At 33.5% G+C, this 22,589-nt stretch overlaps 1 protein-coding gene across 3 annotated transcripts; it reads right to left on the reverse strand.

Annotated features, from left to right (window-relative positions):
• Positions 1 to 1,048: 1,048 nt before the first annotated feature.
• LOC143225887 (GTP-binding protein Di-Ras2-like) lies at positions 1,049 to 21,959 on the reverse strand. 3 transcript variants are annotated; one of them, XM_076456044.1, is made up of 2 exons: positions 21,807 to 21,959; positions 1,049 to 1,914 (listed from the first exon to the last, which is right to left on the reverse strand). In XM_076456044.1, the coding sequence occupies exon 2, from the start codon at positions 1,881 to 1,883 to the stop codon at positions 1,125 to 1,127; it is 759 nt and encodes a 252-aa protein (XP_076312159.1). In that variant the 5' UTR covers positions 1,884 to 1,914; positions 21,807 to 21,959; the 3' UTR covers positions 1,049 to 1,124. The 3 variants fall into 3 exon arrangements, with proteins under 3 accessions (XP_076312159.1, XP_076312160.1, XP_076312161.1); XM_076456045.1 differs by having other exon boundaries at positions 1,049 to 1,961; XM_076456046.1 differs by having other exon boundaries at positions 21,877 to 21,943.
• Positions 21,960 to 22,589: the final 630 nt, after the last annotated feature.

Consider the following 22,589-nt stretch of genomic DNA (forward strand, 5'->3'; position numbering starts at 1 on the left):
CCCCACTACTTGATTGAAAGTTAAATGGGCGTCGAACTTGGAGTTAACATGAATTAGCGTGATGGAGACATGAACTTTTGTTAGTTGATTGGATATTACAAGAGGTCGGGAAAAGCCTAGAAGAACGAACAGAAGGAAGTGGAGGAAGGAGAACTCGTTGGGCGGTTACTTGGCTGGAGAGAAACTGTAGTCGGTCAAAATAATGCAATTTCATTTCCACTTTTATAACACATCCGCGACCCCAAAGTACCAAGCGCGATTTGTGTGTGTGTGGTAACAGAGCATCAACCATAGAGCTTCAGATTGATAGTCCAGCATGCTAATCAATGAGCCACGCTCGACCGATGGGGAAAACATGAATGATATACCCAAGACTAAGTGAGAAGACTCAAGTTTACCTGTATAATATCTTAAATCTAAAATTTCCTCTAAATTACTTAATGGATTTGTTAAAATTAGTCACACTTACTCCGGGTGTTTTTTTTTCTAAAAAAATTCTGAATAATATCAAGATAAGCCTATTATTAATTATGGGAAAATCGTAGGCATATGAGAAATAGCGAAACGTTAAGACATGTGTGAAGAGGTTATCGAATAAAATAATTCTATCCCTAGTTTAAAAGAATAGAATTTATACCATCACACTTCTTTTGGCTGTAACGAATAGCTTATGTTACGAGCACATAACGATATTATGTGTTACAAAGAAATAATGAGTTTTCAACCTGTTAGAAATAATATATGTTAAGCACTAGTTTACTAATAATGATCCAAACTTAAATAACAAACACGAACAGATAAGTATCTTGATTATTATTGTTTTGTTTCCATATCAAATAGAATTTTCATATTTTTTAAATCACTGTTTTAAAGGCTTATGAAGATATAGAATTACAATAATCACAGGATATTTTATATAAATGTAAAAGGTAACCACACAACATGCCTTGTTTTAAATTTTTGAAAATTATCTATCGTAAGAAGTTACTTTTTTTAAATAGAGAACATAACGTTTTCTAAAGTATCGGGTTCTGAATTGAAATACGTAAATGTTTCATCGAACTTTATTGAGCGATATATATTGATTTTGAGACTGTACGTCTTAGCATAAACATTACAGCTTTTTAAGATACTGTACAGTCATCAGGCTCACTAGAAGGGTTGTCTTTCAATTTTGAAGAAGTTTTCTTGCTAGAACGGCGTATCAGGCTACGACTGCGTGGCTTTGATCGCTGACCTTCAGCGCCCTCTGGCATTTCTACATGTGGACTAAGAGTATTCAATAGCTTCGACTTTCCTCCTGGAATATGAGCGCTGGAACGACGCCTCAGTCCAGTTTCTGTAAGAAGTGGGATTTTGGCCAAGTGAAGAAATCCTTTGAACAGTTCTTTGATATTTACGTTGTCTTTAGCGGAACACTCCATCAGTTTGGTTCTAAGTCGAGGAAGATCACAGAAGATCCATTCGGCAACGTCCTCTTTGGGAACTTCTCTTTTTTCTGATGACAGGTCAGATTTATTTCCTACAAATATCACAGGAATCTCTTGAAAGTCTGCCCGTTGCTCGCGAATCTCTTCGAAACATTGTTTCATAATGCCAACAGAAGATATATTATCGATACTGTAAACGATGAGGAATGCTTGGGCATTAGCGATGGATAACCGTCTCATTGCAGGAAACTGAAGATCTCCTGCCGTGTCCAGCAAGTCCACTTTCAAGGTCATAGTTCCAAAGTCGAACTCCTTGTAATGAAGGTCCTCAACTGTGGGTTTGTGTTTCTCAGAAAATGTGTTAGATAAAAATCTTTTAACAATAGCAGACTTACCAACCCCACCACCTCCTAGGACAACCAACCGAACTCGATATTCACTGTCGTCACTCATGATTATTCAAGTAACGTCACACATACGTCAGCTGCAACAGAGAAAAGCGCTCAAAATCATGGAAAATCCTAGTGTCTCCTACACAAAAAATAACATAAAACTCAAATCGTAATTTTAATGTCTTATAATTAAAATACAAATATCTTACACAAAACCATTTGATATTTTTCATAGTCGCTTTGTCTGGTTTCGACTCTTAGTTATATCTCTTTTTTGTTTTAATTAGCTTCAGAAATAATGTTTGTCTGAATTCCACGCAAAGCTATACGTGGGTTGCCTGCGCTAGCCATCTATAATCTAGCAGTATCATGCTAGAGGGAAGGTAGCTAGTCATCACCACTCACTGCCAACTCTTGTGCTGCTCTTTAACCAACATATAGTAGGATTGACCGTCACTTTATAACGCTCTTACGGCTGAAAGGGCGAGTATGTTTGGTGTAACGGGGAGTCGAGTACGCGATTCCCAAAGTACGAGCCAAGTGCCTTAACCACTTAGCCAAGCGGGACCTTCAAAAGGAAGAATCAATGAAGACATCAAATCAATTTAAAACAGAACAATACTAAGCAAAAGTTTGTATATATATATATTTGTAGTTAATTGAAATAAAAACTACTGAAACTTTAGCCATCAGAAAATGATTCATGTCTTTTATATTAAAACTGAAGAAAGCTGAGTAAGGTTAAATTATTTTAATGGAATGATAACCTTGCTGTACAAGATGTCAAGAGAGATACTTTTGATTCAAACTTCAAGAACACTAAAAATATTATTTCAGTTCTAATGAAATACACATAATAAATTCTCAAGCTCAAACTATTGACTCGACTTTCATGAATTATGATACCAGAATGAACATCTAAGTTAAGGGTAAACACTGTAATTTAAGAATGGCGTGGAAAATAAACGATCTGATCAACAAAAGCTATTCAAAATTAAAAACTTGGCAGTGCTAAAGAAATTGTTTTGAGGAGTCAGTGGTAATCTTATGACGCTAATATTTAGGGTTTCATTGCTGCTGTGGACAGAGCACTGATAGCATATTGTGCATCTTTATATTTATTTACGAACTCCAGGGGCTTTTGCACGATAAGTCCTTTTGTAAGAGCGCTAGGATTGGATAAGAACATTTAAATTCCATAAAAAAATATAAGTTTGTATTCGAAGTTTGTTTCTTGTACTGAAAGCGAGATTTGTATTATTGTCTTATTATGGCTGAGAAAATAAGGTATAAACTATAATGGATAGGGGGCATATCTTAGTAATCTTGTCTCCAAAGATGAACATAGCAGTTATGGTTCTCGGTGCTTTTTTGATGTTATCATGAATTCTAACATAGTATCGTAAAACGAGGTAAGTATAGCTATCAAATTCGACAAATCACACCAGATAATATTTCAAATCAATATAGCAGCGTATTCTCGAAATGCCTAAAAGTAAAGTTATGCGTCGAAAAACAATTTTAGTGATATTCGGTGAAAGGTGAACGTTCGGGTTTATCACAGAACATTCAATAAAAGATAAAACCTTTTACTTTCATTTTCTGTAGCTTTTTCCGGTTACATTCTATAAAAGACAGCCTTATTGATTTAATATCATTCTACACAAAATGGCTTTGTCCCTTGATTTTTATTAATCAAAAGACGACCCTACCAATTCAGTGATACTTAACAAAAATATCCTTATTATTTTAGTTGTAAAAAGAGAATCAATAAATCACGTGATAACCACCGCTAATATGAAATAGCAATGGTACTGTATGTACAAGAACTACAGTTGACATTGTAGACATTTAATAGTTAAAGTTATTCCAGTAAAAAGCGGTTGGCTTTGGGAATAATATGTAACAAACCTTTCTGAAGCATCATATCCTTAAACTTTGATCATAAGATGCGTTCAGGTAGGAGATTTTGAATGTCCATTGCGGATATGTCTCTTGTACAGTATTGGCTAAAATGTTTCCATGTTTTATAACAAAATAAATCATTATTATTAAGGTGGAATAAAATACATTTAGAGTTATGAAGCTGAAAATTGCATGTCGTATTAAATAACATGTCATTTGTATAATGAGACAGGTATGGACACCATGAATAATTTATTAGAACAGCAAACACTTTGATAAGACACCTGTAGAGAGATGAGTAATTCAGCATTTCACCTATCACAACAAACCTTACCAACGCGTATATAATAACAAAATATAACATCAAATTATTATAAGTAGTGTCTGTAACGTTATATCTGTTCAAATTAAATATTCAGTACCCGATTTGTTCTCATCGTATTCTAATAACCTCCACAAGACGACGTGGCATGTTGTCAGTGGGGTTATTGAGATAATCCATCATGATTTTCTCTGAACTTGTCACTAGAAGGCGCTGTAAGTCAGCTACAGTAGCTGGTTTAGGGTCGTGATTAACAATTTTCCGGCTCAGTTCTGCCCAGTAGTTCTCAATGGGATTACAATCTGAAGACGTTGCTGTACATGGTCGAGAAAAATCGCCTGAGCAGCGACATTTTTATCCTGGAATACAAAGTTATTGCCAAACTTTGAGTTGGCATATAATAGAAATGTTGTCTCTATGTGCCTGTAAGAGGCGCCATTAACATTTCCCTGGAGAATATACTGCACCACCTCCCGTGTATTTTTTGTGTGCATGTCTTCCCTTATATGTTCTCTAGGCAAACGACGAACACGAATCCTACCATCAGCTTCAACAAGTAATAAACAGAACTCATCTGAAAAATGTTGTAACTGTAAATTAACATGCTGTTTTACTTTCGTAACGGGTCATGTCAGGTTGATATCGGTTTGCTGATAGCTACTCTTGCAAAATTACCTTGACTGCTCACTCTTCTATTTACTGTTCTTCTGGATACCCTGGAGAGAAATGGTCATGTCATTCCTGTCATAAGGTGTTGCAATACTTCTCTCGTCCTTGATGTGTTAACCTGGCCCAAATACGATAATCTTGGACAATAGTTTACGACGTTTACAAGTAGACTTTTGAGGAACAACGTTTCTTGTGTTAAGATTACTTTTTAGGAACCTTGATACAGTACAATAGTGTTACTTTACTGTTCTGTCAATGTCCACTTGTTTCATACCATTTCCGGACAGTCGAACAATTTGATGCCCTGTAATTTCTGATACGTGACAAGGCATGATTAACCGGAAAAAGTGTCTGAAAAAGTGTTGATTTGTTTCGACAAAGAGTATATCAAGAACACACCGTGTGGTTTGACAAAGAAATGCTCAGAACACTTTATACAACAGAAATAACAACTCGCGCTTATTTGTCCGATCACACCTTACCTTCTCTGTTACTACCCAGGCACTTACTCGATAACTACTCCGTGAATATAAACAATAACATCAATCTAGAACAGTATACAAACATTTTGACCAAGACTGTGTTTAAATGACAAAAGAAAAAGAAATAGAGATACATTTGAGGTGCAAGAACCACCTGGAAAGAGACATAAAAAGTTATAGTCCAGTCGGGTATGCAATGTGAGAATCCACAAATGCAAAGGTCACTATCAAATGTCATCTACGTGCCCCAAATAACAGTACACAACATAGTCGAGAAGGATCTCCTTCTAGAAATGTGTCATCAATTCCTTCCACGACATATCATGTATTATGAGAAACAGGGAGAAGCGGTATGCTTTAAACATGAAGATCTTATGATAGAGCCCCCCGCTAGTACGGCGGTATGTCTCCGGATTTACAACGCTAAAATCAGGGGTTCGATTCCCCTCGGTGGGCTGAGCAGATAACCCTTTGTGGCTTTGCTATAAGAAAAACACACACACACACTTATGATAGAGAATGTGCAATAGAAACTACGCTGTAGCACTATTACCAAGATGGATGAAATGATCGAACGTGGCGATATGGACTGTAAGGTCGTGGTGAGGTTCTCTAAAATAATTTTAATATAGGGTTGGTTGGTTTGGTGTTTTATGGGGCAAAGCAACTAGGCTATCTGCGCCTTAATATAGGGTATTCAACGTCTGTATTTAACAAAGGAAGACTTTATTTATTCAATGATATTTAACAAAGAATGATGATGTTATTTCAAATACATTCTACAACGAATGACTTTGATAATTGATTATTATAAGTAATTTTTAAAAAATTAGTCATATATAAGTTTAAAAAAATTGTTTTATTAGTTCAGTTTGACTGTGTTAGTTATTTAAAGCAACAAACACTAATCATGTTATACTTCACTCAATAACGAATAAATATATTAGCTTTATTAATTTACTATACTTCTTGCTAGATTACTAATGTATAACGTTTTATATCGTTGCTGAGAGTCGAACGCCAAATGTTGGCTTATTTCTCATCAAAACAGGTCCCAAGTGGTGGACATGTGGTATTCTCTTTCTCAATGGGTGGTGTCCTAGTATTTCAGTAATACAGGACATGTATGGTTTTCTTGAAGGTAGTGACGTAGTTATTTCTTTTAATGCAAAGTCTATATGGTTTAGAAATTTATGTATAAACGTGTTGTAGAAATTAAATCCTCTCCATATTATTTATTTCTTTAATCAGTGATGTCGCTTTACAGGAGCCACGTGATGATTTTGAAATTAACTATCGAAAACAAAATATGCTAAGAACTATTATTCAGGCCTATTTATTTAAGATCGTGTTTCCTTCCCCCTCTCCCAATCATACATCTTAGACATGCCATTGATCTCATTAAGATTAATTCCTTATTTCTGAACTTGAAAATAGTATATACATCTAACGTCATCTGATATGAACTAGTTTTCAATCTTATAGAAACTGATTTATAGGTTCTGACTGTCTTAACTGTATCCAATTTTGAAATGCCATGATATTAATTCAGATTATTTCCTAAAGAAACCTAAAATAAAATAAAGTTGAAATCCATTTTCAGTATATTTCATTATATAATCAAAGTATCGATTCTATTTTGATATTTTTCTTCTTTGCTTTTTAGGATTTAAGTTCTTAATGAACGACGCCGCAGGTTGTAGAATGCTGAGTTTCGACAAAATGATACGCGACATTAAAAGGCATCACACAGACACACGTAAGTAACGAATCAATTTTCATCATGGCACGTGTCTATTACCAGCTTAATATTTTATGACGCAGTTCACTTTATGAAATCTTTTCAGCCAGACACTGTACAAGCAAACTGACTTTAGATATTTCAGGCTTACGAACCATAATTTATGTTTTGCTCTGTAGATGGCATTCAGAAAATAAACACGCGACAACAGAGTGTACTAACATTTAATTTATTCTAAACTATTGGTATGTTTGTTTTTTCCTACACTATAGGATTAAATTATAAATAAAAACAGTAATATCCAATAAAAGAATATTCTTTGACGATGTCTGTGTTAAAACAGATTTTCTTCAGCATGCTGCAACTTATTTCCATGATTTCATGATTTTGGAAATATCTCGAATAAATGCCTTTCGTCCTTTATCTCGCAGTAAAGGTACTTAGAGCTGGAAAGAAACAAATGCTCCCAATTTATTTTATAGAAGAGTATTGGGTTCATTCTATTTTTTTCAACAAGTGTTGTTTGCCACCGACATACGTTCGTCTAGTAATGTTTGTAAGCTTTGCTGTGTAGCTTATTAAAGGGGGTTTCCTGAAACATTGCGAAGAGAAAGTAATTCATACATTCACTTCTTTTGTCTGTATTTCTGTGTTAAAAACTGCCATTTCCAGATTGCAAAGGCAATCAATTGTCAAGGTTTAACGCAACCCCATCTTTACTCCATGATAAATTATTAAGAGTGAATAATTTAACCGAATGTGAACAATATTTCTTCCAATTTACCCCCCCCCCACACACACACACTTTTTTACTTTTCTAACATTGTTCCTATGTTCTATTCAGTTAATTTTACACTTGTATTACATAATTTTTATAACCAGCGATAATACTCTCTTCCTTCATCCTATCCTGCATGGCCAGGTGGTTAAGGCACTCGATTCGTAATCTGAGGGTCGCGGGTTCAAACCAAAGTCACACCAAACATGCTTGCCGTGAAGACGTTATAATGTGACGACCAATCCCACTATTCTTTGGTAAATAGCTAACCTGCCAGAGTTGGCGGTGGGTGGTGACGACTGGCTGCCTTCCCTCTAGTCTTACACTGATAAATTAGGGAAAGCTAGCGCAGATAGCCCTCGAGCAGCTTTGTGCGAAATTCAAAACAAACCAAATTCTCTATCCTACGTTGTCGTGACATGATTCCTGATATTATCTTTTCCAGTTAATTTCGGTATTTTCTTTCCGGAATTTATTCATTCTTCCAACTTAATGCACTCGATGTAAACGTTACTTGAAATCAGATAAAAGATAAGGATGTAATCTTGTCAGCCATCACTCATAATGATAACTTACGTTGTATTAGTACTCGAAATATGTTTTTTATGCGACATACACCTTGTTGTCGTCCAAAGCTACTTAATATGCTTTCTACAATTTGGCCACCACGGAGAATCGAACATTTTATTTCAGCGCTGTAAGTCCACATCTGTAAACTTACCTCTGATACACCGATAGATACACACACAAACAGAATATAGAACAGTTAAATACAATATGATTCATTAGTCCTATTATTCACAACGAAATCATAATTTTTATTTTGTTTTCATATTGCCAAAAAAGAAATATGACGAACTTGTTTGTTTGTTTTTTGCGACAGGCTACACGAGGGCTCTCTGTGCTAGCCGTCCCTAATTTAGCAGTGTAAGACTAGAGGGAAGGCAGCCAGTCGTCGCCACCCACCGCCAACTGTTGGGCTACTCTCTTACCAACAAATAGTGGGATTGACCGTCACATTATAACGCACCACCACTGAAAGGGCAAGCATGTTTTGTGTGAGGAGGATTCGAACCCGCGCCACTCGGATTACAAGTCGAGTGCCTTAACTACGTAGCTATGCCGGGCCGTATCACAACCTCATGAACTATTTGATTAATTTAGAAATAAGAAAGCTCAAAAATTAATTTTCCTGGTGCAATCCAGTACGTTTTTTTAAATTGCCGAAATAGTTGGCTAATCAATAAACCTAACAATTTTAACTAACTTAATTACCCTAATAATAACGATTGTATTTATATTTTTGTTTGAAATTTATGAATTAATATCATGTTGCAATATTTAATGAATTTTCTCCGCCAGGTGGATCAGCAACAAGTTTGAGGAATGCTAAAACCGTGGGTTCAGACAGATAGCTCGGTATGCAGCTTTGCACTTAACAGAAAACAAACAAAAGTAAAATTAAGATAATTTTTATTGACTTGTCTATTTTTGTCACTTTCTAAATTTTTTTTTACTTCGTACTGTTTCGGGTGTGGGCTGGTCCTGTGGTAGAGTTCTCGATTTCGTAGCTATTAAATTTGGGTCGAACCTGTGCAATATCACAAAATAGTTTCTATACTTTAAGCTGTAGATGTATTAAAAATGCGATAGTTAATCATTCAAGAGGGGTGAGATGGTGCTGTTGACTGGCTGGTTCCCCTCTGGTCACAAGTTCAAATTGTGGACAGCGGTATATAACTCTTGTAGTTCTGTCATAAATACGTTAGTATTGTTTCGTTACTTTCATCAAAATGTCCCCAGGTGGATTTACCATGATTTCTTGCAGTGAACACAGCAGATAGTCTGACGCGGCTTTTCATATCAAACAAATTTTTCAACAAAATCTTGGGAAGTTTAGGTAATTCAAATAGTTAACTGCAAATTTTAATGTTTTTCTGTATCATTCATTGTTTTGTAAATAATATATTTTGTTATATGTGATCTTTAAAAACTCTTTCTTCATTTGTTTTATTTTTCACAAAAACATAATATTTTTTTCAATTTAAGAAAAATATTTTTTATAACAATACAATTCTATTCGTTTTAATCCCGGCATGGTCTGGTGGTTAAGGCACTCGAATCGTAGTCCGGGGTTTGCAAATATGAATCCCCATCACACCAAACACGCTCGCCCTTTCAGCCGTGGAGGTGTTATATTGTGAAGGTCAATCCCACTATTATTTGGTAAAAGAGTAGCTCAAGAGCTGGTGGTGGGTGATGATGACTAGCTGCCTTCCCTCTAGTCTTACACTAAATTAGGGACGGCTAGTGCAGACAGCCCTCGTGTAGCTTTGCGCGAAATTCAAAAACAAACAATTTGTTTTATACTTCTGTTCTTTTGTTGCTAAAATGTTAGTTACGTTTACCAAGACGTACATTTTATTCTGTTATTTTTAGAAACAATTCTTCGCTATAATTTTGCTTTATTCTTACTACATTAATTTGGAAGATCTCTTTTGCAACGAAATTAAGAATATTTAAGAAATTATTTATTTACTGGTTAAATCTTATCTAAAACACAAAAATTAAAGCGAAAATTGATTCAAAAGTAGTTCAATAAATAAAACGTTTCGCACACGAAATTATAATTGATTAAAAAAGTGTTTTCTTTTAAACTTAGCTTACGCTAATCCACGTCTTGTAAAACGATTTTATGGCTCATAAAGGTTGTTGTACAAGTTTTTATGTAAAAGTTATTGATGTATTTGGGTACGTTAAGCCTCAAATTGACACGTGCGAAATGGGAAACAGGTGATGCATCCATCCAATCGTTATTTATCGTTAAAATATGACGTTAACGGTCATAACCCATAATACACTTGAGCACTCAAAGGACTTAACTATACTCAAGGATGTTACAGTAAAATAGAAACATGCTTTTTAAATACACATATTGTGAACTTAACTTGCCTGGAATTATTAAAAATTGCTCTCTCTCTCCTTATATACATATATATATAATAATTAGGAAGAAAATACATCTAATTTATTCTTAATTACGATTGTAAGTTTACAAGAAAGTGTGTAAATTTCGAAGAAAAGGTTCGTTGAAACTAAAAAACTAAAATTACAGATAGATTAAAATAAATTTCACGTCAGGAATTCCATCACATTTTTAATAACAGAGTTGTTAGTGTTTAATAGATAAATAAATCTTTGTACAAAATAAACAAAAAGATTTCGATAAAAAATAATTTGTAAAGCAAAATTTAGCACGAGTTGTGGATATTTTATAACAGACGTATCCTAGATTAGCTGTCACTCCTATAACGTACCTTTAGGGTAATGTTGTGGAATACTTTATAACAGATGTTCCCTAGCATTCACACTAAAACAATAACTGTCACTCTTATAACGTACCTATAGGCTAAAGTTATGAAATATTTTATCGAAGCGAAAAAATTGGAACCGAGTTCGCCAACTACAAAATCCAGAGCTCTATCATGGGGCTACTTGTGTTTCACCACATTTAAAGCGAAGGTAGATTTACTCTAAGTGTATTTTTTCTATTTTTCACATTATTTATTAACCACTTTCCATGTTTTTAGAATCACGCTTTCATTTCTTTTACCTGTTTTGCTGAATTTCGTGCAAAGCTGCAGGAGGGCTATCTGCGCTAGCCGTCCCTAATTTTGAATTGATAAACGAAAGGGAAGGTAGCCAGTCATTACAGTCTACCGCCAACTCTGGATTACTTTTTATCAACGAATAGTAGGATTAAATGTTTCCTTATAACGACTTCGTGACTGAAAGAGTTAACACATCCGGTAACAGATTTTGATCTCGTGACTCAAAGATTGCGAGAAAAGCACTCTAACCGTCAGGGCATTTTTATATACAGTTCTTATTAGTTAAAAAAACTATTTATGTAGGTTTGTTCTAGAGAAGAGCTGCATAATGAGCTACATGTGCTTGTCCACTATAAGGAATCTAACCTCGGAATTTAGCTTTCTAGTTCCATAAACTTATCGCTTTTCACTAGTGAACATTATTTAATAGAAATTTGTTATTTGTTAGCTTTGAAATTTTTGTCTGTTTCTTTCATTTGAATTTACCTTCTAATTAAAGTTGAATTGTCAATGTTATTTTTTAATTTTACAGTTGTTTCTGAAATGTGACCTGTATTATACGAAACCAAGAATAAAGGAGATGTGATCTATCATTAGATCACCTTTTGAAAATCATGTTGTTTTTGTATATACTATTTTTGGAAAAGGATCCTCTAATGAACAACGATAACTTTAGAGACTTATAACGTTAAAATTTGGAATTCGATTCTCTGAGGTGCACAGAACGTAGATGAATCAATGTGCAGCTTTGCGCTAAAACAAACAAGAAAGGAAGAACGTGTTAATAAATTCATTTGTCAAGCCGAGTTACGTTTGATCATTTGTAGGTTTTTTCAGTATACATATATAAGCATTTTGAAAAACATACGTGGTGAACGAATTAGGATTTCGTAGTAGGTAATTAAAGGACAACGATAAAACACTGGAATTAAACCAGAACTAATTATTTCATGAGGAAATCAAAATTTGTAATAATATTAAAAAACAATTTAATGCAATTGCCTTTTAAAGAGACTAATTAGTTTGGTTGGTATTTTTTAATATATGTAGGATAACAAAAGTAAATGAATCAAATATAAGACAAGAAACATTTGATTAATAAAGGGATGTGCATTACTTAATGAATTAGTTTAAACATTTGAAAGTGATGCGTAATATTTCACAGGATGTGCCTATCCAGCTTAGCCTTCTTGAAATTATCGAGTTGTAATAATTAATACATCTTATTCAACATATTCAGTATTAATGTTGATTAATAATGTTTTTTTAATTTTTAGTGAAACTTCTAAATGAACAGTTTCTTTTATATTTAGTTTTGTATTTTCTGTATGTAATTTATCGTTCACCATAAACAAAATTTTACCAAAACCGAAACACTTGTTACAAACAAAAACACAGTTAATACTTAAACTATTGTATTTTTTAATCAGTGATACTATTGTATTTTTTCTTAATGCCACAAACAAACGAAATACTAATTTTGCTTGATACCTAAAAAGTAAATGTTTCTCTGTTTGGTAAGAGAAAAAATACAGATTTTTAGCCATTAAGATAAACTGTAGGATTCCTTTCGATACTAGATCTATAGTGGTTTTCTCACGAAACGTTTATATTTCAAATAACGCGGGATTGATATAATGGCTCATTCATTACTCGTTTTACGTCAGATTAGTACTCAAAAGAAGTCAAGAAAATAGGCCGAGCAATGAATTGATAACATGAAAAAATTACGGACTTGGCAAATCAATGATCAAATATGCAAAGCTTCTCAAAGTCACTTAGACGACCTGAAGTAATACTTTGAAGCACGAGAAGCACTCAAAATTTCGAAAACTGGATAATATATGTTACTTCTAAATCATGGCTACCCGATAAAGTTGTTTTTTTCTTAGTACGTACATGAACTTTTAATATCGCTCTTAGGCTATGCGGTATAGTTAAAAGAATCACTTCCTTCTTTAAAACTTGTTACGCCCTCTAAGAATTAGGTTCTGAGACCGTCTATATTACAGTCATGATCACTTAACGTTTACGTTATAGTTTAGGTCCTCCTTATTTATGCCACTCACTAATACGATTGTGTCTCAGCAGGAATTCTTGTCGTTAATATCGGACGTTGTAAAGTTCTCTGTATGTGAAGCGTAAAACTGATGTACGTACGCTGTATTATTTTTTGTTAATACGTAGCACTTGGTTTTACCTCTGGATGTTCAAAAATGTTTTAAATTATCACATTTTTTTAACAAACATTTTAATTTTAAGAAACCTATTCTGTTGATGATATTGCTAAATCAATATTAAAGCAACCACTGTCTGCAGACAGACAGACCATAGGATTGTGTACAGACGACGAAAATAATCCTTCCACACCAAACATAAAACAAGAAGCTTATACGCAAAACAAAACGTCATGTGTAAGAGCAGTACAGTGATGTGTTATAAATAGTTATAAGTTATTTGTTCCATATCTTCCCATCTAAACTAAACGTAGGATATCAGCTTAAACTGTCACAAATAATCAAAACCACAGTTCTTGTGACGGTGCTAGACTGAGACTCATAAACCATTTTATTTTAAATATTACTAAGATATATGAAAATCATGCTTCAAGTTATTGCTAATACGGAGAGATATCAAACAAATATAAGACCTCTCTGTGGTATTCTCAGGTGCACTGACTTCCCCTAAAAGTGACTGGATATAATTCTTAGAATAACAGGAGGTTTGACCAGGAAATATGCCTTGAAGTAAATTTGAATGAATTTGAAGAACGAAAGAAACAAGGAATAAAGTAAAACTGAATGAAATAATCTTCATTTACACATAAAAAGAAACTTTGTGTATGTTACAGATGAAGGACGACGTTTTCATTGGCGAAAGATTTCTATATTCAAATAGAATAATATTTTTTAAAGGAAATAACAATACTTGTTCACTTAGGGTGCATCTATTATCAGTGTGAGTTTTGGTTATTTCAATTGAAACTTGAAGGAAAGTAAATCTTTAAAATATCACCTGACCAGTCAGTGAAAATGGTCGCTGTCTATTTTCACACATACTATGTTCAACTCTGCAGAAACTTTTTTCATAGGAAGACAAAGGTCATACGTTAAGTAAGTGACCAGGGACAATAGTTATAGTGAGAAAAACTTAGCAACTTGTGTGAATGATGTCTAATATTAATAAGACACATATCTGAATCAGTGAAATATATATTTTTAAAATCTCTACATTAAAACAAGAGATAGCAAATATATTATATGAGTTTACACTACACTTCCCTCACATTCTTATTATAAGGCTGTCCTTAACTTAAAAATTAAAACTAATCAAATTTATCCACGAATTGGTCAAAAAAGCGATGTAACTTATTTTACCAATGCATTCTTTGGATTATCTCCTACTTACTGATATATAGTCAATGCTAAGTTGTTCTTTCCAGTATATTAATATATTACCAGTAGTCAGTTTTTCTTTCGTTTCAACTTTAATTCAGTTTTAATTCATAAATTACATTTTAGACAGATATAATAGACCAGAAATATTACTTTTATTTAAGCATAAAAACAGTAATATATGATAAAACTACAGTATAAATCAGTAAAATGTCAGTCTAGTAGGAAGTTCGAGTAGATCATAGGAGTATACAAGAAACTGAGTACAACACTGGAAAGTAAAATAAATAAAATAAAATTATTAGCTATTAGAAGTTTTAACCATAGTTTGAAGAAAAACTGGACTTCAATGTAGTGCCAAAAATTGTAGCGATTATATTGTTTAAGAAAAACTGTAAATCAAATTCAAAATTGATAATAATAAAAGAAAACAGGAACTTATGACACTTTCCAGAGATGTTTTAACTAGCGTTTGAAAGAAAACTGGAAGTTTATGCCCAAGTAGTTCGAATCGTTTCACAAGTTTAGCGTAAAATCTGGTCGAGAAAAGAATATTGGAACAGTATTAGAAGCTTTTGTTGAAGCGACTTAAGCTGAGATATCGAAATTACATGAGGAATATGTATAAGCCTATTAGATATAAACTACTGTACACATAAGTCTATGTTAAAAAGTGGCAACAGCTGTTTATTTGTAAATGTTATGTTCTTCTCACTTTTCTGGTAACTAGTATTATAGGTTTATTTTCTAGCATTAGACAAAATTTTATTTATCATTCCACGTTAATCGTAGTTTTTTATAACACCAGCTGTTAAGAGCTCTTTAAATGCACAGGGCAACCAACCACCATATGTTTTAACATAAGGTTCACTCTAAGCCATGCACCTACCTGGATTAAGTCTAATCACTGAGCATGGTAGTGATCAGTATGTAGGCCCTGAAAAAAATGGCTGATGTATTCAATCTGCTTCTCTATCATGATTATAAATAACTGCTAAAGCTGACTTACAGTTGTTGTTTTTTTTGAGCATCTAACTGCTATTATCAAGTGATTCACCACTTGTGTGACTCCATATATCTCTGAAAAATGTAGTTAAAGCAAAGAACTAAAAATAGCTAGTGTTCACCTCTTTTTTTGTCTCTTTCAATCCACCCAAAAAGATATCTGAGGTTTTCGTAATGAATTTAGTGCGAGAGAAAAGTATTTAAAGAGCACTTGGGAAAAGGTTATCATCAAGCACTTAGAATGTAAGGATGAACCGAAAATAATGGCCACCAGACTCAGTCTATTACTCTATGATACTTACAAGTAACTGCTATAGTTGCGTTATAGTCTTATTTGAGCAGCTAATTTCTATTATCGAGTATTTCCACAACTTGTATAACAGTGTATTATTCTGTTCTTTCCCCATATATTTTCGCGGGTAAATAATAAAAAGGGAAAACTACTACTTAGAAGTGAGTTCGATTTATAAGTATAGATTATTTACATGTTTCACAAGTATATGTTTCATTTCTGAACATTAAACGGCAGCACAATTATTTGTATATAATGACCATTTGTGACTTTTCACTGCACAAACACGATATCTGCCAAAACAACTTCAGTGAAAATAAATGAAAAAAGAATAATCTCAATTAATATTCGAGGTATAAAATAGATTACGTGTTTATGCAACTGGTAGATCTGTATACATGTTATCGATGTTGAGATTAAATATACTAGTTTTTAAATCTCAGAATAATACATTAAATAGCTGTCTCATTTCTTTCAAATTTTCAGTGAGGCTAAGTCTGGCAGCTGTGTGTGTGTATATATATATGGTATCACACTACTTGGCCTGGGATCTGTATGATGTCTTTCCTGTTAATCAGCATAACACTAACATAGAGTGGAGTCGACTGTATGCATGTAGGAATGAAGTTGGCAGGTGTGGATTCGAAAATATTACTTTAAGAGGTCCAGTACTGTTAGAACTCTGAACTGTTCTGGAGGAACTATTCCAGCTTCACTGATTTCGAGTATAATTCAGAATTAAAGAAACTGACAAAATTGATATGATATTAACAATATATATTATCACTGAATTATGAAGACAAAAGATGTGTTAACTTATCAAGTGTAAAAGTGTTTAAAAGAGAGGGAACAAACAATAAAAACATCTTTTGGAAAAATTAAGTGTGATGTAGGGATGGCAAAGCTAAACATTAAAGAAACAAGGTATGAATACACAAAACGACATAAAAATCCCTACATATTTAGCTTATGGTTATTAGCCATTGTAAGATTATATAGAACTATTCACTTTAAATGTTTTTTATTTAAACCTGAAATCATGCAACTGACAGAAATCTAATAATTAGTTGTAGGTAAAAGTTATACTTGGAAAGATTTGGTTGTCCTTACGTAGTCATTTTTGTATAGTTTTGTGCATTCATTCTAACTTCTTTCTCTATATTTTTTGGCATCATACTTAATTTTTAAAATTTGTGTATTATTTGCATTAAAAAACTTTTATTGATTGTAATATTAGGTTGAAAAGGAAAGGTAATGTTGAACGAAAGTATCAAACAACTGGTACTATAGATAAGCATGTGTTTATGTTTTTGCTGTTGTTTTTTGGCAGAGATATTCTGTGGTAGAAGATAATATGACGGTTTTTTGTATATGTAAATACAATAATATTTAGGCCTGATATTTAACATTTCCGTATTAGTAAGTGTCTGTTTTGTCTTGATAACAAACATTAGATATTGGTAAAAAACAATTGGCTTTGAAACATATGTTGATAACAAAGTTAAATGACCACATACGAAGAGAAACGAACGTGCTGTGTGTTTTCTTATAGCAAAGCCACATAGGGCTATCTGCTGAACCCACCGAGGGGAATCGAACCCCTGATTTTAGTGTTGTAAATCCATCGACTTACCGCTGTACTAGCGGGTAGCATTAATGTGCTAATGGAAGAGTAGTAAGAAAATACTGGATGAATTATTTTGAAGCCCCTGTTAATTTGAAAAATTAGCAGACAGTTTCACAACCAAAAAACTATTAAAAATGCCATTATTAAGCACAAACTTGGATATGGATTATCTATATTGTGCCCGTCGAACCATGAATTTTAGCGTTATGGGCTCACAAACTTAGCACTGAGTACTAGTGGGCGTGTAGATTAAAACACAATGGTAAATGATATTAACCAGCCATAAAGAGTAACGAGATGAAACTCGGAAGATAACAGAAATCGTAAACAAACTCTTGTCATAAACATTTTCATCATATTCCAAATTCCTTTTCTAGGCGGTTAAGAGTCTATCCAATATTCAGCTGCTATGTATTATTATTACTTGATCATGTCTGATATTAGACAGGGAGAATAAAATGTATATACGCATCACAGAAAAATGTTGACAGATCCAAAACTATTCACTTTATCTCAACATCTTATGTTCTGTCTAGTAGTTTAATAATATTTTCATGGAAAAGTTTATTTCCCAGAAAGGTCGCTTTCCGCTTGTAAGTTAAAATATATATTGATAACTTTAACGTTATAGTTAAATTTATGTTTTTACTCTGGCAGAAAAAAACAAACTATAAACTTGCTGTGGCGTTGATAGATCAAAATATTTTGGCTGCTGCATTGTTTCGTCACTGTTGTTGTACTGCAAAGTTATTACGCAGTCAAACAGAACAGTTAGAAAATTATCTGGATATACATATATATATTTTGAATAAAGCAACCAAATTATTAATTTATTTCTTTAAATGAAACCCACATCATATTCTCATTTACCCTACTTATTCCAACACTGTACAGAAGGAAAATAACATTACATGGAAAGTAAAAATACTTCTCCTTATTTTACCATGAATACAAGAGTAACGTATAACCATAATATATTTGTGCAAATGCGCCTGGCTTGTTTTAGTTCACTTGTTTAGTGTTTCAAAATCAATTCCATAATACATTATATATATCAGCGTAGTTCGCATTATCGATCAAACTCATTGTTCTTTATATTATTTCGATCTCAGACTTTTGAGAAAGTAAATGAAGAAATCTGATACCATAAAGTTTCTAGGCTTAGCAGTTATAATGAAAACTAAGAATTCGAGCGCTTGATCTAGAATTTTTTTAAACACATACAAAAACTGCCTTCACACAGCTATCTCTAATTTTGTTTGTTTTTGTTTTTGTAATTTCGCGCAAAGCTACACGAGGGTTCTCTGCGCTAGTCGTCCCTAATTTAGGGGTGTGAGACTAGAGGGAAGGTAGCTAGTCATCACCACCAACTCTTGGGCTACTCTTTTACCAACAAATAGTGCGATTGATAGTCACATTATATCGCGCCCACGGGTGAAAGAGCCATGTCGGGTCATCTCTAATTTTAAAATGATAGTCTAGATATAAGACACATAGATAAGATCACCCATCGCCATCTTAAAGACTAGTACCCTTGTATAATTGAATAATCGGATCTAACCGTCATTTTTATAGAACACCAACAACTCGAATGAGCGTAGCGCATTTTCACGAGGAAGTTACAAGTAATGACCCTTAAGATTCACAATCTGCATACGATAACCCGGCCCTAGAACAAAGGATAACTTGTCCTTATGAAAATAAACGACAAAGTAAAAGTAACTGTTTCCTTGGTTAAACGAACAAAAAGTCTTTGTTTATAGATATTTATATTAGTTTATCAAAAGACAGAGAAAAATGTTGAAACAATAAAAAATATAAAGATTAAAACAATCATTGATATTTTAATATCTAAGCAAGTATATGATCTACCAAAAGAAAAAAAAAACTTTCAAATACTAATTGAATTTGAAAATGAACAAGGAAAAGAATCAAAATAAAGCTTAGACATTCATTAATACCTAACTACCTAACCCAAACCTTTCTCTCTGCTTCGAAATTGATACCTATTTACACTAAACACATACCCTTCTCTTCATGCTTAGAGATTCAATAGTCATTAATATTCCCCAAAAACCCTCCTCTATGCTTAGAGATTCAATAGTCATTAATATTCACCACAAACCCTCCTCTATGCTTAGACATTCAATAGTCATTAATATTCACCACAAACCCTCCTCCATGCTTAGACATTCAATAGTCATTAATATTCCCCAAAAACCCTCCTCTATGCTTAGAGATTCAATAGTCATTAATATTCACCACAAACCCTCCTCTATGCTTAGACATTCAATAGTCATTAATATTCACCACAAACCCTCCTCTATGCTTAGACATTCAATAGTCATTAATATTCACCACAAACCCTCCTCTATAGACATTCAATAGTCATTAATATTCCCAAAACCCTCCTCTATGCTTAGAGATTCAATAGTCATTAATATTCACCACAAACCCTCCTCTATGCTTAGACATTCAATAGTCATTAATATTCACCACAAACCCTCCTCTATGCTTAGACATTCAATAGTCATTGATATTCACCACAAACCCTCCTCTATGCTTAGACATTCAATAATAATTGATATTCACCCCAAACCCTCCTCTTCCTTTAGAGCCAATAATCATTAAACTACCCAACTTTTCTCTCCTCTCCACCTCAAAGTGTTGTTGTTTGTAAAACATGTCACAGCTGTTGTGGAGAAATTTTCTGTCAAATCCGAACCTCGTTGGTGTTGAGACTTTTCAAACTGCTTGCATTGTAGTTTCAAAACAAGTTTCACCGCCATGCGGTTCGTTGCCCTTTTAAATCAAATCTTTATTTATATACAATTTATATGTCTTTAAATTATATTCTGCTAATCATATTTGTATATTGCTGTCTTAAACTGAAATGTACCGTTTGGTAAATACCATAAATAATCATTTTTCTCTTTTGCTGATAAATTAAAAGTGCCCCCTAACAAATAAGCGTTCTTGACTTTCGTCGAATGACGAAACGACCACAGAACGGAATTATATTATACCTCCTATATCACTTACTTTAGTAATATTTTTTTTTATAATGGTTAACATTTTAGAAATGTTCTAAAGACGTGAAAGCTGGTACAGAGCAAGACTCGAAGCTAATTTAACAACTGAACGTAATTGTTTTAGGCTTTCATGAGTGTTATTTTGTGGAATGTAAAACAGCTGGACAACAGCGAATACTTCACCTCCAGAGAAACAATGCTGAAGTATTGCAAATAAGCTACTTTTAAAGACCGTAGGTAAATAGACATATGTAATTTAGTGGTATTCACATTATCTTGTAAATCTTAAGACGAACACAGAAAAATACTAATAAAAATATTGGTTTGTGTCAGCATATTATAAATCCCTGATCTTCGGCAGTTCGAGTTTACTGCATATTGATTTAGCAACCGTAGTACAAACTTCATATTTACCTTCTATATCGTTTACTTTATCAATTCAGGTTAATCTTTCAAACACTCTACGAAAATATGAGAGCTGAGACAGAACGAGATTCGAACACACGACGAATTCTGAAGCATAAGTTTTGTGTGAGCTTGGAGACTTCTATAAAATGTATATACAGTTTACACGATCAGGTCCGAAGTATGAAAGGTACCGTTTCCATTTCGTTCGCGAAGTTTTGTAATAGTTTTACGTTTTGGTAAGTGCAATAAACTAACTTGCTTCTACTTGCGTGTAATCTAACATTTCGATAATAAATAGAAAACTAACAGAAACAATTTAAAAGTAAAAACATTTGAACCATCAGAAAATTTCAGCAAAATTCTGGTGTAACCTCCTTCTCCTTTTATTTTTATGTTCTCTATTAACATAGCAAAGCTGAGAATTAAAACAACTTATTTTATATTGTACAAAAAACATAGCTATAATGTCTTAACCATTATGTTGCATTATACAATGCAAAGCTTGAAGTAACATCTGAAACAAATTATTTACAAAAAAAGCGACATCTCAAGATCTCTTTATATTCGAGGGCATGAAATATCTGAAAGTGTGCCGTTTAAGCTAAAAAATAATACAAATTTCGTTCATTTTTTAACATTTCTACATACTGAATAACCTATTACCTATGTAGTAGTCTATAGCTACATGAATAATGCTAAACCAAGAATGTGACTTACGTTAAAACTGACAATTGAAAGTTTAGGAGTCAACCCAGTACCCTCGCTGTATGCAGGGTTGGTACTTTACCTACAATGTCTCCTTTGCACGCAGTTCAAACCGTAACAGCCATTCCCGCTTCCTTCCGGTGTTCCCGATGCACTGCAATTACGTGAAGCAGACTCGTGAAGCGCGGGCGCGACTTTCGCGCATGTTCTGTTAAGCTCGCAATTTTACGTTGTTTCGTTCCATTTGCTGTTGTTAAATCGTAAAGTCAGGTGGAGGCCCTAAGTTCTAACTTATTATTATTAAGATAATAATATATCGTTTTAATACTTGTTAAAAACATTCCATCTTCTCACCAGATTTAGATTGTTCTTATAGCATTGTCAATTGATAACCAATATGACTTTAAAAAGTTTGTTTTTCAGTCGTAGTCTGTTACTTTCAGAGGGCGCTGTAAAACTACTTTCTCAAATAACCAGCGAGTGGAACTCTGAATGCTTGGCGTGGTTGCTTTAGAATCAAATTCGCTTATACTAGATGACATTTGAAGACAGTATATATATTAAGATATTATCTCATAAACAAGTCATTTTGCTGTTATAAGATAGGGCTATTTGTTTGTAATTAGGCACAAAGCGATACAATGGGTTATCTGGGCTCTGCCAACAATGGGTATCGAAACCCAGTTTCTATCGTTGTAAAGTTAGCAAACGTACTGCTGTGCTACTGGGATCAGATGGGATACAAAAGTACCACAGATTTCGGCTACTTTGTTAGAATATTTCATTCCATAAAAG

Source organism: Tachypleus tridentatus, chromosome 9 (genome assembly GCF_004210375.1).
Source record: "Tachypleus tridentatus isolate NWPU-2018 chromosome 9, ASM421037v1, whole genome shotgun sequence".
NCBI classification, from domain to species: domain Eukaryota; kingdom Metazoa; phylum Arthropoda; class Merostomata; order Xiphosura; family Limulidae; genus Tachypleus; species Tachypleus tridentatus.

What these genes read in the sequence shown, in the direction of transcription:
- LOC143225887 (XM_076456044.1), bottom strand. Translation starts at nt 1,883, where the DNA reads ATGAGTGACGACAGTGAATATCGAGTTCGGTTGGTTGTCCTAGGAGGT.